We start from the raw sequence: 19,494 nt of genomic DNA, 5'->3' as shown, positions 1-19,494 counted from the left end.
CAACCTTTTATTATTTTTCACCTTCTCGACGGTCGAACATTTTTTCTTTCTATATTCCGTCGTATGCTTCTTTTTCAATCATCTTTTATTACGTCCGTACATATCAGTCTATACATTGATCGTCCACGGGGTGTGGGTTCTCGTAGATCTTCCGTCTGCAGCCGGGGTTTTGGAGATGATCCCCATAGTTATAGGGCGAAATATACGTTTCTATACACACGATTGGCCAGTACTTACGAGTGGTAGCCGCCTTTTCTCACGAGAGCTCAATCTAGATACTTTAAACCATCTTCTTAGCTTGTTGCCCAGTCGGAGAGTAAGATTTAGTGAGTTGTTCTCGATGACCGATTACATGATCATGCCCATTGGAAGCCTCAGAGAAGTGAAAATTACAACTCCGTCACTTGAAGCTCTCGAAACAACGAACCAACGCATCCGTGTTGGCTATGAGGAAAAAAAGTGACCAAGATCACATCATCCTAGCTGTTACCGAAGCTCAAAGGGGTTCTAATTCTCACCCAGCCCTAACTAATGAGGAGCTGGAGACATCTGCAACAAAATGTTGCTAAGCCCGAAGTACAGCTTCATACGAGCTAAGCTGACCAGCCAAACAGTTGACCACCTGTTGTACCAAATGTTGAGATTTCGGAGGTAGAGTATTTGGAAGGACGATTCCCGTAGCGACCGTCATCTTGCTTCGAGATTTGGTATGAGGCGTCCTTAAGTTACAGTCGCTGCTTTTGCTTCCTGTATGAAGATGCAACACGGGATGGTAATTAGACAAACGGTCTCCAACAACACAATGCTTTTGATCGGGGAACTTGCTTACAACAAAAGCCTCAATTATCGGATGAATTTTGTTCCATTCTGAATATCCTGTTCTCCTTCTCGTCCCGTGCAGTCTCATTTCATGTCATGTACTGCAACGTCGACGCACATCTACGAGTCACATTGACTCGCTACCCGTAGGCGACCTGCAAATGTTGGCAGGATTCAATATTTCAATTCTCCGAGAGTTGAACCCTTCTTTAACCATTCTTTTTATATCCGTCACTGTTTGCGCATAGTTCTAGAACATCTCTTCGACAAAAACCAGAATAATATTCCCGCCCTTTGAAGCATGGGGGTGCGTGAAGGTCATGCGGAAAATGGAAATGGGAAAGCAACGATTCCCATGACCTTGAATGCGTATCCACTTCAAGCGACCATCATGAACTTCTGAGTGGCTTGAACATAAAAGGTCAATTCCTCCGTGTCTTAGATTGTCGACTCGATTGTGCCTCCTGCGTGCATTCCCGCCGCCACCCGACGAGAACATAAATCGCTAGTTCCACGTGGGAAGAAATAGCCTCGAATCTCATGTGACGCTAGCGAGATATTAAAGTTGTAAATTTCGCATTTGAAGCTCTGTAAATCGTGGCTTTCTTGCAACTCTGTCGTGCAGAAGAAGGTCTAGAACGTTAATGTTGCCGCTGCATATTTTTGAAGGCGCGCAAGTGCCAAGTAACATGGTGGAAAGGAAGTACATCTCTAAATGTGACGCGGAACAAAAGGTTCTGCTTCAGAAGAAGAGAGAGGGTGTGGAGATCCAGTTGCTTTGATTGCCAAACTTTGTGCTTCAATACACATCTGACACTATCATATGTGCCTAGAGTCCCTTAGAAAAGGTGACGAATGGCGAAGAAAGAGCCAGAAGCTGAGAGCCGTTTGTGTATGAGCATGAACAATAAAATGAGCAGATGATTTGCTGGAGAGTTCATAGATTGTTTATTGTGCCACGTACCTTAAACAGATAACCAACCTAGCAAAGATAAATATGTGTGTAGAAACTCATCTTGTTGTAGCGGAACTCCTACCGAGAGGCCCAGACAATTAATGTAACATATGGATCCGAATACTAAACAGCAATATTTGGCGAATTCAGAGGAAATGAGCACTTTTCTAGACACAACTAAGTGACTGTTTAAGCCTTTTAACGTTGTGACAACCGCAAAAAGGTGCGGGCTGAGGATTGACTCGCAAAGCAAGCACTTAATTTTCATTCTGAACACGTAATATCTAGGAAATAATCCAAACTAAGTACAGCCTAACTCCGTTCTCTCGATAATCATACAAGGACAACTGCGCCTGAAAGCTCATGTTTCCCCTTTTGATTAACAGCCTATTGAGACCTCTTGCACTTGAATGACTTCAGGAATTTGTTTCACCAAATCTCCGTCTACGGATTTTTCTCTCCTACGACAGTCTCCTCATCTGAAATAGGCTCATCCTCAGTAGACTTTACTTCTTCAGTCACAGTTGGGGTGATCTTGACCAGTGGAGCCTTGAAGTCAGGGAACTGAACCACGTTAGCATGTAACTTTATCGAGCGGATGGTAAAATCATACCTCCTTGATCATAGGTTGGTATCCGTACAACCAATTCAATGCCCAAAACCAGCACCAGATTGGAAGCCATTTATACAAGATCTGTCTTGCGATAGGCCCCAGTCCATATGGCAAGCGAGCAACATGGATACCAGCATATATGCTGGAGAAGCTCACTAGATCCTTTCCTCGCTTACCGCGAATCTCAGAGTATTCTGCGAATGCGGTACTCAAAGTGGAAGCTGAAGGAGTAGGAGAACTGTAGTGAGCCAAAAGTGCGTTACCAAGTTCGGTGGCATCTTCAATGGCTTGACAAGCTCCTTGGCCGAAGAAAGAGGTCATGGAATGAGCAGCTAGAGAATCATCAGCATGGCCAAAAAGATGTGATGTATAGTCTTACCATCTCCGAGAAGAGCGACACGACCGCTAGTCATGCTTGGAAAATCTTGCTCTTCGAAGACGTTACTTGCAATAACTCGCTCAGAATTATCAATAACTGCAGTTAGGTCAGTAAAGCGACCTTCTGAATTGTTTTGAGACAGCGGACTAACTTTCTGCGCAAGTTTTGCTCTCACCACCGAATGGATGGTATTTCCTTCCGTAAACATCATTTACCATAGATTTTGTAGTCCCTTCCCAGACGGACCGATCTGGGTCTTTCTCACCAAGTGGAACTCGCTGTTTTCTATTAGATAGTCTTCACGGACCAAGTAGAATGGTGACATACCTTTACGCCAATGTACCATTGCCTGTTATCTTTACAGGGCCATGTGGTCAGAATAGCATCATCATAAAATATCCAGTTTCCAACTCCCTCATGTTCTTTTCCTAAGCCAGGAATAGGTTTGGTATATCCACTCATGTGCACTCTGCCGGTAAACTGAATAGTGTTGATACTTTTCAGTCCTGCATTCTGGGCTAGAATGCGGCGGGTTACTGAGCGGATGCCATCCGCACCAACAACCACATCGGCAGTATAAGTTGCTCCATCTGCAACCTTGACTACAACAGAAGGGCTGCCGTATTCATCAACAACATCCACGACTTTTGATCCAAGTCGAACGTTCTCAGGGCCTCCAGCGGCATCGTACAAATACTCATGGAACGAGTGTCGCTCAATAGAGTAAACTGGATACCCGAACTTTGACTCCAGCCCTGTGAAATCTAAGCTCCTCCATTGGTCTTTCTCATAGTGTACGAGCATAGTATTGAGGCGTTGTCCATTTTCCTTAACTCTCGAGTACACACCTAATTGATCGAGCACACGAAGAGCATTTGGAGCCAAGGAGATTCCAGCGCCAGCTGGAGAGAGTTTCTCTGTTCGCTCAAGGACGATGTATGGGATATTGGCACGACGGCAGATGGCAGCAAGGGTAAGGCCTCCGAGTCCAGCGCCGATAATTAAAACCTTGGTATCTGTTGGCTTTGTCGACATAATGATGTATGTTCTGGATTTTGTGATTGGAAAAGCGGTCTTCAGAATTGGTAAAGCAACGGAACAAGAGGATTAAAGTATAAAGATGAAGGCGGAGCTGTCCGGAACGTAAGAACTGATGTGTGATCGTTTGATGAAATCGAGATCTCAAACCGTCAGATTCTGTATCAATCGACTGATTTCGAAAGAGCAGATGGTAAAGACGTTCGGCAAAGTCGCATTGCCAGATTTCGGCAACTGTGCTGGCGTACCAAATGCATTGATACCCGTATAGGTATAGCGTTTCTTCGTGACAACTACCCGTTCGCTCACCGAATCAAGCTTAAAGAAAGCCGAAATTGATGCAATCTTCAATGTATGCCATGGGCTATTCAGACTATTGACATAAGAATAGCTGGTTTCTTACGTTTTTCTGAAGAGCTTTCGACATCGCAATCAAGCTCAACTCGTGCCAACTTCCTCGAAGGTCTTTCCGCTTTCAACAACTAGCAATGATGTATGGTATAACGGCTCCATTGAACGGATTTCCTCGTCACGGGTCATGTGTGAATCAGCCGGTCTTAAGTCTGCAGTCGGGTACCGTTGTCCTGCGGAACATTCTTTCGAAATTCCACGTGCCTGGATCCTACTATTTTAAATCCGTCTTACCTGAACGGATCTAAAAAGGCGATATGAACCAGGTCCTCGGAGTACTCGGCATCCAGAAAGCGTGTTTCAGTCTCGTGTATGCTGGGTTTGTTCTTTAGTTTTCGACTCATTGGGTCGGCAAAGTTTTGCTTTGGGGAGTAACCCCGACATATCACGTGATACAGAGTACTGCGATAATGGTAAATTGATATACAATGTTTGATTGATCATGTCCTAAAGAAAATTCACTAAATGTTCTTGTTTAGCAGTAATTGATTAGATCGTTTAAATCATGGCAATAACGTTTGTTGACTAAGTATCAACGCACCTGACATGCATAGTACGAAAAGGAGTTATTTTGGGTTGAGATGGATCTCGGCGCAAATAATTGCAGATCTTCGTCATTTTTGGTGCAGCTACTAACTCTGACCAATTAAGTCAAATGGGTTATTTTTGGCAATTTCAAACCTTCGGGTCTCCAGAGTTTCGATATTCAATGCAAGGCTTCGGCGCATACCGGATTCGGCAGGAGTTTAAGTGTTTGAAACAACTGTATTGCAATACTGTCCAGACTGAACATGAGCAACATGAGATAATAGGCAGGGTCTTGTATAGTGATAAAGACTGTTTAATTTTGGTGTGAATCGCAGAGTATCGAGTACAGCATGCCAACTATTCTATATTTACTATTTATGGTTTCCTATTTTATAATAATCCCTGATGATAACTCCAACTATACGGAACAAGTGCAATTTCTATCCATGCCCACCTCTATATACAAAATCTTCTCCACCCAACATCATAGCAGATCATGGGAGCTTTAAAGCTCAGCCAATCCAACACGTTGGCTTGCGTAGTCGAATACAACATACTTTCCCTTCAGAAAGTTGTCGCCGAAGTTTCCAAGAAGGAACGACCCCTCACCAATGGCTCTAACATCAAGGATGCAAGTACCAGCAACGTTAACAACATACTCGGATGGTTGAACAGACCATTGCTTCCTGCTACCGGTGAAAGCGTAGCTGATGACAGGTAAAGTCTTGGTTTTCTTGCAGTCGATAGAGAAGAAAGGCTGAGGACCGTTGTTGGGTGCGTAAGGAGTCAGGAGAGGCGAGTTTGGTGCAATTGGCTTGCCGCCAGCAATTTTGACCAAGTTGGCGTAAGCATCAACGGACAATGGGACACCGCGACCTTTGGAAGCATGGTCGAAGATGGCAGCTGGGACACCTTCTTTGGTGAGTGCGGCAGTGGTGTTAAGCTTTTGTGCCTGATTGCCAATGTAAAGCCCACTGAGACCAATTGACCAGTAGCTGTAAACTCCGGGGGCGAAGACGAAATCAATCTCGTTGACCTCGGGGACCTCAACGATGTCGTACCAGCTGAGACCCTTGCGAGCAAGCGCTGGTGAGTAACCACCGAGAGTCTGAATGGCATCTGCACCCTTCGGACAGGAAGGGTTGGGGCACATTGCAAACGCAGAGTATGGTTGCGGCCATGCTTTAGCCCGGTATTGTTGGTTGAACGGCGCCAAGTCGGATGCTGGAAGATCAGATTAGCCATGTGTTTAAAACCGCCTCTGACGCGTGGAAGCCACGAGAGCATGCATCTAGAATGTCCAAGGAAGGAAGTAGTAACTGGCCATTCTCCCCTTTTGGGTCAGGCATCATGCCATATATTCCACCAAACGGTAAGGGGGCGGAGGTAAAGATACCAGGTTGGATGTTGCTAGTCTGAAGGACAATGCGGCTCGTGACTGGGCCAATGGTTTGCACATCTGAAGCGTAGTCCACGTTGAATGGAGCAGGAAAGAACTCGTTTGGATACCAGCTCTCACTGGGGTATAAGGCCTTCTCGCTTTTGTAGGTACTTGATAGGGATTGGTTGTACAGTTGTTGAGCTGGATGCAAACAGGCAGCTGTGTTATCGTCTCGGCCATTACAAGTTGTTGAAACAACGTATTGAGATGTCCAAGTCCAGTCCACAAACATTGTAATTGGCTGTGGAGGAGTACCGACGGAGATGTTTGCCATCCATCCATAGCCAGGATCACGCAGTAGCGGTATGTCGTACGGTTGGTTGCATGGTGTTTTTGGGGTTGCTGGGTGAGCATTGGCGACTAGTCCCAGGGACAGCGTGAGGAAAATGGAAGCTGAGAAAGACATTATGGCCGTAAGAAGGGTCGACTGTGGAAGGATGCTGTTCAGTGCTGGATGAATCGACAGAAGGAGTTATCGGCTCAAATATGTACTGGCATCGGGGATATGGTACTCGGTAAAGGGCCTCACCAATTCAATAGCCCAAGACACCAAGTCTCGGGCCAAGCTAAGCGTCAGATCATTGGACTCAAACACCCGTAACGAAGATATACGTGACAAAGATATGAAAGTAAAAACTCTGAATGTTTGACTTAAAGGCAAGCCAACAAATCAGATGCGAGCATCGTAAATGCAGTTTATACAAAACAGGACAAGACCAATGACAGCAGGAGTAGCCCTTCGCTTAAACACTTGAGATTAGTCAGAACCGTCTCGCTCGAGGTCAAGCATCCGTAATGGACGGAATATTTTCTCTCGGACGAGTGAGCCCCCAAAAGAACGTATTTACATCAATTCAGCTCGCTTTTGGCCTGACAGTACTTGAAGTACATAGTCCCATCCGTTCTAAAGGCCGTACGCTACCAATTTGCAGTGAGATATCTCGAAATTGCATCGAGATCGATGAGGAACAGGCTCAGGATTACACTAGCAACACGAACAACCTGGCCTGCAGTATGTTTGTGAATTGATATGTAAATAAACTGTTTCTCGATTTGAGAAGAATGTAGAACCAGAGCAACAACAGCATTCTTTGAATAGTTTCAGTTTCCAACGTTTGAAAAGCACCCAATTGAAACAATAAGAACACTATTCTTACATCTTTCAATCCTTAACAATGGAGGCCTTGTTACATCTCCAGGGTGACCCAGAATCTACATTGACACCACTCTTCCTCATCCACGCGATTTCTGGACTGGCATTGCCATACCTTGCGCTCGGAAGCCTCAGTGAGGACAGTGAGCGACCCGTCTACGGCATCAGCTCTCCGACATATGAATACAAATCTTATACGCTACCCTCCACACTCGACAGCTTAGCCGTCGAATATGTCAATCTCATCCGCAGAGAAGTTCAGCCACATGGGCCTTATCTTCTGGGTGGATGGTCAATGGGAGGAATGATCGCAGAACGTTGCGCAGCAATCCTAGAATCACAGGGCGAAAGGGTGCTTCACGTGGTCCTCATCGACTCTTCAAATCCAGCCACAATTCCACCATTCGCCGACGCCAACGAACACAATATTCTCACATCCTTAACATTCAGTCACGTCTCTAAGGGGTTGGGAATTCCTAGCCCGCCGAGTTTGAACAGGAATGATAGCGATTCAAGCATCAGCAGCACATCAACCACAGACTCCATGGACTTTCCACAGCAAATGGGTTCATGCACGCCTAACAGCGAGATAAGCTCAGATGAGGATGAATACCAATTCGAGGATGATGAGGATGATTTTGATGATGATGATGGAGTGAGCATGCTCGAATGGCCGGCCCGTATGCGCAAACATATTTTCAACGGATTGTCATTGATCGCTTGCAAAAACACGCCTTCCAAATATGGTGCTGTAAAGGCACCAGTGTCACTCATCAAATGTGCTGCTCTTAAATCACTTCCACCATTACTCTCAGACGCGAGACGCCATGCTGTTCAAAAGCTTTTCCGCGACCCAAAATCAGGCTGGAGAATGGACCAGACAAGAACTCTTTTGATCAAGAGCACACATGACCACGTTCTGGATGCCGAGCATGCCGAGGAGCTGACAGAGGCACTGAGGAAGGTTTTGAAGACCGTGAGGTGCTAACGCGTGCTTTTATTATTGACGGAGTTGGTGCATCGCTTGGTCGGGAAGCATTTTCGGCGTTTTTCTTCGGAGCATATTATATCCAGCTCGTAGTTCTCAGGAAAGAGATGCGAGAAATGACTCAGACTCAGACTCTGTAAATAGAAAATATAAAATAAACTTAGAAAAGTATATCAAACAGTGTTGCAGTTATTTCGTGAAATCCATCCTCTTTGTGTATTGATTGAGGTTTCGGGATTTTCAAATTTCAAATGAGGGAAAAGTGGGCTGACACAAAGGTCATGTGACTTACAGACGAAACGTGACAAGAAATCAGTTATCAATTACATATATAGATTTCTATGTTGCTATAAGAAGAGAAAGAGGGGGTTGCTGCCAGTCGTTGCCCAATGAATGCTTATAGTCGGTGAGGAATCAAGTAAGCTGCCCTTATGTGATTCACAAAGTTCCGGTTTACTTGTTACGGGAAATAGGTGAGGAGCTTATCAGATTTAGGAAACAAGACTTGACGGTACCCACATGTTGGTCTGTGACTTAGCCATAGCTGATAATTGCAGTGATCTACTGACTTTAGTTCTTTCATTTCCCCACCTGAAAGTATCTCGTATATTTTGATATTCCATTCTCCTTTTCGACTTTAATTCTCGCTTATCGCTCATGGGAAAGCAAAATCTGGTCACGGAACAATGTCCTGCAGATCATTTGGTCGATAGATTAGATGGATCTGCCTATAAAAAGTGACTAAAATAGCTTTATTCCCAATCTTTCTCCACTCGAGTTATGTTACATGCAGTAGTATCATGCTTCTGGTGACCTTCCAGAAGCAATTGTTCGGCCACTTTCCGCTCCGGAGGGTTTGAGCGTGATTGACATACAGCTCTGATTTAGCTCAGGTTACACTGAAACCTAGCAAGTAACCATCCAAACATAATCGGGCTTAGGGTTGTGCAAAAAACTTTGTGTTCTCAGCCGTAAGCAATTAAGCCCATCATTCTGCATCATGTGTGAGACTGCGAGCCTGATATAGAAATGAACTTGAGTATTCAATGGAAGAGCAAACATTTGAATGACTGCTTATCATACTTTGTAGATATGAGCTTGATGGGCGTAGTTCTTCCTATCGAAATTCGTGTCGCACCCCTCTGTTTGGTTGAAAGAAGTAGATTTCGATGTATTCGAGTGCATTTGGTCTTGCCTAGCGGCTCCGATGGCTGCCGTGGGAGCGGTGAAGTCAAGCAAGATGGCGGAATAGCTCAGCTTCATGTCCTCATCTACTAAGATGTGGCACTTATTTACGGGTTCGTGACTGACTGTATTTTGCTTGATAGTATGTTCAGTCTCGGGTTTCCGAAGTTATGATCTGAAACTTCAAAGAACATATTTTCCTAAGCCCGTTTTAGGAATTTACGAAGGGATCATCGATGCTAAGTGGAACTCACTACGAGCACATTGCTGAAGCGCTCCTGTATAAGTCATCTGCATCATTTGATGTTGATGATCACTTCTATGTTTGCTTAACAGGAGAACAACATCCTGCACCGGAGTGTCAATGATCTGCCACTTATCACCCCGCTGAGTTGTCGCAGGAAGCGGGAATAACGAATAGCGTCAACCCTTATTTAGTCGTATCTCTAAGCTGCGGTCGCTAGGAGTAGCGGCGCGAACCCCAATTTTATGGATTCCGCACGCTATGTTACCTATCCCGAGGCCCATTCAGAGTCTCAGTTCATTAAGCGAAAGCTTACAAGCGAGGAGTGCAGCTTTACGTGTTCAGCCACACGTATATTTCCTTTACAAGTTAGTATACATAAATTATCTAAATGCAATTGAATGCTCACCACAAAACTCCTTTATGGGGTCGATGAAAAACAGCATCGGGCTTCAGGCTTCGCTTGAGTATGTTGGTATCCGCTTCTCGTTCCGAGTAATTGGATACTGGACCAGTACGAGAGTACAAATGTGTTCAAGTACTTTTTGTGCTGTGTGTTTTGTGTCATTGTCAGCCTGACACTCTGCGGAACAAGATTGTGGTAACAGGGGCGGAGCGCTGCGTGTAGGGTAGCAGTCATCTTTTCCTAATTAGTGATTACTCGTATGCCTGGCAGATTACATGAGTATGCCACGTGGGATGGGTACATGTTAAGATTGTAATTGCTCGGGGGCTTGGTTGGTGGGTGTTTCTTCTGGGGATTATGGTGAACTAACCTTTTTTGGTGCAATCTCACCCCGATGGATAGTGCTCCTAGATCGGGAATACAGGTGCGTTCGTGTTTACTCACGAGTATCTCGTATATACGTAAGAACGGCACTCGTGCGGTAGAGTAGGAAAGCCACAAAGGGTCGACGGGAAAGCTTCTGGCGGTAAACCGTTATTCGAGGTGGCTCAACCTAGCCAAAGCCAATAATCTCTCGTGAACCGTCGATTCTTAAACGGTGAAATACGCCGCTACCGGAACGCCTCTGTTCAGCCCAGCCAACCTTAATCTCATTGACTGATCTCAATTGCTATTTGGATCTGCCGTGCTATATTCAACTCCCAGGCTCTTGCGGGTGTTGAGTAGAGGACGGCTGGGTGTCGTGTTCATAAATATTCTATCCTGCCAGAGGTAGAATAGGTCGTGGAATTGCACATATGCACACCCTCCTGGTAGAGTTTGATTAGCTTGGAATACATCACAATCATTGGCCGGTTAATTGCAGGGATACGAAGCAGCTAGATTCACTACCAGGGGTTCATGTTTGCCAGGAATAAGGCGGCGTGCAAGCAATATGCAGAGTTGCGGGTGCCCTGTCGAAGGATCATCGTCCCACTTTTCTCCCATTATCACGCTCTATATTTCTTCACTGTTTGTGTTACCGGAACCAGGAGTCCAACCTCCGGAACTTTTGGTGCTTCAGTCTCATGATACCTCATCTTAGTATCTCATTTGCTTAATCACCACTTGTTTTATCGTTGTGTGCATATCTAATTTGAGAATCAACTTGACGACTGCGACAGTCATGGCGTTCTCTCTACGTGCTACCAACGGGTCGCATGGGTTTTCTGGAACCCAAAAATTCTGACCCTTCGGGTTCACAATTATTACAGTACCATTTTACGCTCCAATGGGGCACTGCTTTACGCGTCCGCTCCTTTATGTCTACTAGCGACTTTCACGACTCAAGAAGAAGCCTTCTCGAAGGAAATGAAGGTTCTCATCCATGCTTGTCACAACTTGGCCACCTTGGAAGTAAAGCACAGGACTAGAGGTGCTCAGTACCTAACCCCAGTCAGATACAGGCATGCATTTCCCGACTCTGTGACCTAGATGTTTCGGCATTGTGATGGTAGTGTATTTGTCAATTCCATCAAAGCTTTAACATTCCGCATTCTGCGGATAGAGTCGTTTGAAATCTGAAGACCAAATTCGAGTCTGGAGTTGTCTTTGTTGAGAGAGTGTCAAACCCTTTGGATTAAAAAAGCAGCCTGCCAATTGTAGATGTCTCCTTGTAAGCATTGAATTTGCTCTTATGGCAATGGACAATTAAATTTGAAACGGCCTGTAGTACATCAAGAAGGTGCCCTATCGATGCATATCCAGTTAAACTATTACCTTATTGCAGTGCCGGCAATTTGAGTATTCCCGATCTCTGTTGGTCTTATGCCCCACCGATGTTCTGTAAGGTTACGGGGACAGATGGCATTGGGAAGGACCATCCCAACTACATCATCTTCTGTCATTTTGGCAGCTCTTCACGATCATATGACATACGCAGAATGACAATCAAGCAAGAAAGAGCGCCAGAATTTCCGTTTCAAGACTTACCGGTTGACGGAGCACCTGCTATTCCTGATCAACCACCGAGAGCCAAAGCTCATACCCACGCTTGCCACGTTCTTTCCGCGACATCCCGCCTTGCGCCCGCATCAGTTTAAATTCCACATGGCAAGCTTGCTAGCGTAAGATCTCACCCACAGACATAAGATACAATATAATATGGTGTGTTATTACCCCCTTGCGTAATTATATTTAGGTTGGGGGACACCTCGCTAAACGTGGTGGGTGAGAAAGTCATAACCCCAACAAGATTAGCGTGCTTCACTAGCGTTAGGTGGATGTTCATTGTTTTTCTCGGTGGACTTCACTTGATCTTCTTCGTATATACCTCCCATATTGAGTATCCCGTTAGTCTACGCTGTTGTCACTACCTTAAAACTCACAACGGACTGTGGATGGTGGCTTCCTGGCGAGTCACGATTTTAGGACTCCCGGGCTTGTAGGGCTCCTTTGCGGCTCGAGACGCCTACTTTAGAACTACCACGTTTCCATTCCCCGAATTTCCTTCTTCCACGAGTCCAGTCTACAGCTAGTGTGGCACTCGAGCGGCCGGGATAATTCACCACAAAGAATGGTATGGACCCTGTGTGCAACTTAGATTGTATTGCATGTGGCACAGCCGAACATAGTAAAGCCCGAATCCTATCCCCACTACCGTGCTTCCATACACAGTGGACACTGCCTACAGCAGCCTAGTCGCTTTGTCTCCAATCAGGGATTCATTTGGGGTACAGTCGGTTAAGGTTATCGAGAGTGCGGTATGGTCGAAAAGCGTGGTCGAAGTCCCCGCTGGTGGTTGATGTTGCAGAATAATGTGCAGCTAGCTGGTCTATGGCGAAGGCCGTTCTCGTTGTACCAACCAGCACGCCAGCGCCGCGATCAACGCCATGTCTGATATGCTTGACAAGTCCCCTGCTCGTCGAAGCTGACCAGGTGAGTCCTATAAACACGGGTTGATCTTCTCCCTTTAAAGTTGCCAACCTCTGTTTCCTCTCTCCTACATATCTCGCTCGCCTCCAAGAAGTCAATAAGACGGCCGTTTGTTGATTTCCTCCTCAGAGCACAATATGTCACTTTCCGATATGTCTGTACCCGGACTGCAAGGTTCCGGCGACGTCAGCAAGAGCAAACCTGGCCCTGCGTTACGGAAAAGCTGTCATTTCTGTCGGTCGAGGAAAATCCGGTGTTCAGGTCAAAGCATTTGCAGTGCGTGTCGAGAACGTAACATAGAGTGTTCATATAGAGTTGGCGGGCCAAAAGGACGTCCACGAGGCCCATCACGTACCGCAACAGAGGAGACTTCGGGTCTAAAATCAAGTACTTTAACGCCAAATATCGAATCAACGCAATGGAGAGGGGGATCGCCACCCAAGAACTCGGCGTACTTCGACAACACGGACGGCCACCAAACATCTGACCGGACAGTTGCCAATAACCTTCAGTCCATGTTCAATCGTTTATTGGGTGACCGTAGTGAAGGAACTGTGCACCATTCAAACATCGTTGTTGATGCATATGGAAAGCAAGTACCACGAGGGGTAAAGTCAACAAAGTATGGGGGTTCTCCACAGAATTCCAATTCAACACCTGTTGGGAAGCCAATTTCATATGAGGGCCTTTTCTTCATACTTGCCCAAGAATTGATCGAGATGTTGGCTTTGCGGTTTTCTGATTTGGGTTGTCACCAGCTTGAAGCCGGTAGATCGCGGTATTTCCAAAAATCCTTCATGGTAAGTTTCCTAGTGCTACCCATCGTCTTGCCAAAGGCTAGACCTTACATATAAATCTTAACGCTGTGATGCCGGATGATGCGTGCCATTTATCTCACTGATACAACATGCTAATCATTATTTCTTAGGCTGATACTGTGGAAACAATGTTCGACAGAGTAGATTCATTCCATTCGCCTCGTGCAGAAAGCTCAAATAGCCCCAACGGATTTAGCCAGTCTCTTCCAACATCAACCCCACTGCAAGAATATAACGCTCATCTGACAATTCAAATGCTTGAGATATGGTTTTCACAACATCCTTTATCCTTTATATTCCCGAAGACACTTCTCTTACGAGATATTCGACACGACACACACGACGAGATACTGCTCGCAGCCATCCTCGCCGATGTTCAATATGCTCAGGACAATGAAGAAAGCAGGATCAAGGGGACGAAGTTGTTCAAGTGGGCGGCTGCAAAGTTACAAGAGATACCGCAGTGTAACATCAAACTCTCTACCATTCAAGCTGTCGTCCTTCTCGGGTGGCGGTCTTTATGCAGCGGATCTGCCCGAAGAGCGATGTGCTACTTCGTATGGGCGGGATATGCAATCCACTCATTGCCGACACCGGTCCTTCTTCAGAACACTATCAACGGTATCGACGTTGGAGAGATTGAAAGGGAATCACTTTGCAATGCACATTGGCTGATATTTTCCGTCAATCTTTGGGCAATGATGCAGATGGATTCCCCGGGGTGCGAGATGCCACCTTCTAGTGCTCCTTCATCCTTCCCACCAGTTGATGAATCAGCGTCGGCAAGCTTCAAACTCGACAGGACGTCGTATAACTTCTCGACGCTGCAAAATCAGGAGCGGATGTTTCGCGAGCTGTGGTTACTTAGTCACGTTGCAGCTACAACCTCCCACATTTACGCATTATACCCGAGATCGCTCCCACAACAAAATTCAAACGATCAGGGCTCAGCATGCTGGCAATCACATACGTTGGATCAATTGCGCCGACTTTCAAGTCCGACACAAGATATATCAATGCTCTGTACACGCGTTAGACGGGTCCTCCTGGATTCGGTTCAATTGGTCGAAACGCATGTTCAACATAGCCACTCACAGGCACTAGCATTGTCAGCGTCACATACGATGATCATCCACTTCTTGGTGCCCTCTCCATCGTCGAACGGAAATTCATATGCTGGCAGCATGAGTCGAGTATTCGCAGCTGGTGGGATTGATCAGCTGATCGTCGACTTCTGTCACTCAGCCACTTCTTTATTGAAAGTGTTCTCCGTATTGGAAAACTCCACCTCCGATAGCAGGTCAGACAGAATTGTCATGTCACAACGACCATCCAGCATTTACGACATCTTTGCTCTCGCTTTGGATGCCTGTGGACGGGGTATGAACTCAATCTACCTGCTCGGTCAGACAGGTACCGACATCGAGCGAAAAGCTGTACGTGACCGTACGGTAGAACTTGCTCGTCTCGCTACCGAGCTGCACGCCTTCAGCAAGGACTTGAACCTGGTCAGCACAAGCCGTCTGAAGCTGGTTAAAAAGCAGCTCAAAAATGCAATGGCTCAGTTTACGAGCTTACAGCTGGATATGCCGATATCTTCTTCCTATAGCTCCACCGGGCCGTCATCGTCTTGCGGGTCAATTGGCATACCCGATTCCGCCATCACCGCTGGCTTTGATGGAGACTTTTTCGGCCTTGACCATCTAAGTAATGCATCTCCCGCAGGCATGGGAGGTGGATTCTATGGTTATGGACTTCCAGTCTTGACCGATGAAGCTTATAGTGCTGACGGTGGACTGGGATACTATCTTGATGCCCATGCAGACGGGATGAATTTCAGCACGCAACTAATGCCTGACTCTGGCAATATTAATTATCGTACCGATACGTTGATGGACTGATGAACTCTTTATGGGCGCAAGGAATCCAAAAAAATGGAGTTAATCTTATGGCGTTTCGCAACACTTTTGCATTTGCATTTCTCAAGCATTTTCAGCTTACGGCCTACCAAACTATAGACTTTTACGATTTCATTTTTGTATTCTAGAACGGGGAGGCGAATCTCCAATTGGGACACGCTCTGGCAACCAGGCGTTGGCGGAATTTTGTGCATCTTGTACATACCATTGGTACGGGAACTTGGACAGGACTTGGACATTACTATAGGATAATGTAAACACGCAAGATAGTTTAAAAACAGCTAATCAAAATACTTCTCAAATCTCCATCTGAATCGTTCCCACTTGCCTGTCTGTATCACAACTCGTTTACATTTTATTTTCTTTCCAACAACATAGATCCACGGCTACACATTCCGCCCCTTTCCAATTGAAATCCGCTCTTTAACGTAATATCTTTGGTCAGCATCATGGCATCGTAACGGTCCACAAGGATACAATACACTAAGCCATGACCCAACGCAACAGAATCCTTCCCAAATCCAGCCATCTCACCACTTTAAGCTTCCCGTGCTTGCATAAAAGATCTCGTAAGATCTCAATCTATCAAAGGAAAGTTATGTATGGCGTCGGGATTGGTCGTCGGAATACCTCTTCAGATCAAGATGGCTTCGTCTTGTACGCATTCGGGTCGCGCTTTTGTTGTCAAGTATTTTGTGGGAGACACAAAGATTCCCGAACCTAAAGGAGTTTCCACGATTCCCACACTTTCCATCGTCTATTCTCTCTTTTCATTTTGAGTGACATAATTTATGTTTAGTCAACAAATTTGCATGATAAGTTACCCGCTTTAACACAATGTAGCTATCCGACGAGCCTTCCCCAAGTAGCACCGAACCGTTTGCCCTTTGGTACAAAGGTACATGCAAGTCACTCAACACTCTCCCTCGAGTCTCAAATTCCCGCAACGATAATTCCACAACTATTGCCAGGCTCGCTCGATTACGGCTTGCGTGTCTCAGTCGGACAATTGATTGCACAATTAACGTCTGCGCCCATACCTGCTGCAAGTCATGGGTGTTCTCATTCGTCAGCCACGGGAGGAAACCGAAGGTTGATCCCATTGGTGTGTAATAGGTAAATCCGCAAGGGCACCCGCCGCTCACGAATTCCACCAAACAATCCTTGCCGCGCATGCCCACCCCCCTCGAGTCCGTCTGCCCACTTTAGTCGTCCACCCCCAATAGCCAATGCGACCCTGTGTGCTGGTTCCCGCAGACCGTTGACCAGGACCCCGGCCGTGAGTTGTGAAACGGTGTTGTTTTGCGTCACTCTCACTCACACCCCAAATCTCACACCGTATCTTCAGCCCGCTGAATATATCATCTCGCCAATTATGACTGTGCGGTTGAGCTGCTACCACTGTGCGTGCGAGCGTCCAAAGCTTCTGGAATCCTTCTGTGATAGACGACTGCTTTGTCTACCGAGTCTAGTCTGCGTTACATCGTGATTCTAAGGCTGGTTAGCTCGGTGCTGGAAATGGCGAGGGGCGGAATTGTGGAGGGCTTGGGAGACGAATTTGGAGATTTGCCGCGCTGTATTATGTGAGTGTAATCGGATACCTTATTAAATGAGGGAGATCAAAGACAACACTTTGAATCAATTATTAACAAATAACCAAGTAGAGTTATCATTTAGGTATACGTAATTATGTTTTTTAACATCACACTCGGAAAGCTCGTTACCAACCTTTCGACTTGACCTAAAATACCAGTACATAGCAAACGTATCTCAATCACGACTTCGTTCACTCTATATTCCCAACCCATATCTAAGCGACGCCATCATCTAACCGTTAAAATCGCCAATCTCTGACATAAAATCTCCCACTCGCTCGATGGCAGTGAAATACCAGCCCCATGTACATCGGCAACGCTTCAAGCGTCTAACTCAAATTCTCGGTAGCTCTCAGACATTTAATGCTTTCCTGTTTGTTGATCACAGAAAGTACTCGTAAACTCCACTCAAATCAGCAGGCCATCCTCGGTCAACGCTCTATTTTCTAGTGCTCACTTCAAGTACGAGATTTAGCAAGTCACACTCAAACCCAACTATCCCTCGGCAGTCACAAACCATCCCTTTCAAATAGGAGGCCTAAAATAAAAACCTATCAGGATTAGATAACTACGCACATGTAATACGGAGCTCAGCTCCGAACTCAGACAATACCTAGGTACATGGATACACCCCCTCGAATACCACCGAATAGCACGCATTCCCGAGACCGTGGACATAGGGCTGACCGTCCCCGTCCCCGTCCCCGTCTCTTGCCCAACACAACGCGCTTGTAACGATCCCCTCACCTGTGCAATCACCCGGTGAGCCTTTACGAATACGTACCCGCAACACATCGAAAAATGATATGTCTATTTACGAACGCCCGGGTATCACCGCTTACAGAGGCTTTTCTCTCACTTGCATAGAGTACCAAAAATTGTAAGTTTGGTGCGAAAGTTAAAAGTTTAATTCTGGCTGCACACGTCAGATGCGGTTTCGGAGGGTGCTGGAATGGGTATGCCGGACCGATGTTCGTATTTTTTGACCAACGGGGTGGGGGATGGGGTAGTGTTTGGTCGGTCCCCGATGAAGAGGAAGGTTCCTTGGGTGTTGGGTGGGACTTCCCGTGGAACCCACTGACGGGTGTTGGGGATGCGATTGAATTAACCTTGAAATTTGGGGAAGGTGGTTGTAAGAGCATGGTACAAGGGTATGATTCTTGAATTTGAAGATAGTGATGGAATGTGAGAATTTAGGAAGGTGGTGTTTATTGATCGGGATACGGGGTTAGTTCTCAGATTATCGATTGAATAGTTCGGATTCAGATACTTGAGTGAGGATCTTGGAAATTTCACAGGGATGGAGAATATAGAGTTCTTATTCTGGAATACGGAATCGATACCAGAAGTTACGGTCCTTAGATTCATATAGTAGATAATTTCTGACTGGATGAAATAATTCGAAACAGCATACGAAGTTCCCAAGCCAAAACCCAGACTTTGCAAGGAAAATTCGGAAAAAGGGACTGCTTTTAATTAACCCTTTTTTTTGACTATTCTCTCAGTAATTTTCATCCCAAAACAATAATCCAAACAGCCTTCAATACTTTATCCCTCAAAACCACAAACTCATCCCAGCACAACTTAGACTTACTAACAAGAAATCTATCCACAATACCCAGACCATCATATCTCGAACCAATTTCCAATCAAAACATTTCCCTCATAAAAAGAACATAAGCAACATAAAATATACAACCATCTAAACCACAACCCTCAAACTCAACATCCAGCACCCATAACACCATTCAATCAAACACACAACATTACATCTCTTCACTAAACAGAGATGACAAATCTCTGTTTCTTCACGAATAACCTCCAACCGCCTTAAATTTTAAAGTCACAAAACCAAGGTCTAGTTTTCTCGGACCTAGAATCTATGAGCGCTTCTCAGACCGAAACATGGGGTTTTCTATTATCAGAGGTGGTATAAAAAAACCTCGATGAATTGTTAAAAGGCAGCTTCTATTTCTAAAGATGGGATGGCTTGTTTCTAAAGAAGGGAGGTGTAGAATTCCATGTCCATCACTAGTATTGTTCTTTCAGTAGATTTATTCAAAATTTCTGGGTTTTTAGTTGCGTATCA

General features: G+C 45.6%; 4 protein-coding genes across 4 annotated transcripts; 2 read left to right on the top strand and 2 right to left on the bottom strand.

The window, feature by feature from the left end:
• Positions 1–2,218: 2,218 nt before the first annotated feature.
• Positions 2,219–3,801, bottom strand: GLAREA_02674 (FAD/NAD(P)-binding protein; the record flags this gene model as incomplete). Its single annotated transcript, XM_008087759.1, has 5 exons — positions 2,219–2,338; positions 2,388–2,719; positions 2,767–2,862; positions 2,918–3,044; positions 3,094–3,801. 5 exons carry the CDS (start codon positions 3,799–3,801, stop codon positions 2,219–2,221), a joined length of 1,383 nt encoding a protein of 460 aa, XP_008085950.1.
• Positions 3,802–5,248: 1,447 nt separating this feature from the next.
• Positions 5,249–6,590, bottom strand: GLAREA_02673 (Acid protease; the record flags this gene model as incomplete). Its single annotated transcript, XM_008087758.1, has 2 exons — positions 5,249–5,967; positions 6,023–6,590. 2 exons carry the CDS (start codon positions 6,588–6,590, stop codon positions 5,249–5,251), a joined length of 1,287 nt encoding a protein of 428 aa, XP_008085949.1.
• Positions 6,591–7,359: 769 nt separating this feature from the next.
• On the top strand, positions 7,360–8,325 carry GLAREA_02672 (alpha/beta-Hydrolase; the record flags this gene model as incomplete). The annotated part of the gene is made up of 1 exon (XM_008087757.1): positions 7,360–8,325. One exon carries the CDS (start codon positions 7,360–7,362, stop codon positions 8,323–8,325), a length of 966 nt encoding a protein of 321 aa, XP_008085948.1.
• Positions 8,326–13,210: 4,885 nt separating this feature from the next.
• GLAREA_02671 (Zn2/Cys6 DNA-binding protein) lies at positions 13,211–15,792 on the top strand (the record flags this gene model as incomplete). Its single annotated transcript, XM_008087756.1, has 2 exons — positions 13,211–13,873; positions 14,002–15,792. The coding sequence occupies 2 exons, from the start codon at positions 13,211–13,213 to the stop codon at positions 15,790–15,792; spliced, it is 2,454 nt and encodes an 817-aa protein (XP_008085947.1).
• Positions 15,793–19,494: the final 3,702 nt, after the last annotated feature.

The sequence above is a fragment of the Glarea lozoyensis genome, assembly GCF_000409485.1.
Source record: "Glarea lozoyensis ATCC 20868 chromosome Unknown GLAREA6, whole genome shotgun sequence".
Lineage (NCBI taxonomy): Eukaryota > Fungi > Ascomycota > Leotiomycetes > Helotiales > Helotiaceae > Glarea > Glarea lozoyensis.
The sequence above is the reverse complement of the archived record's forward strand: the minus strand, read 5'-3'. Positions and strand labels throughout refer to the sequence as shown.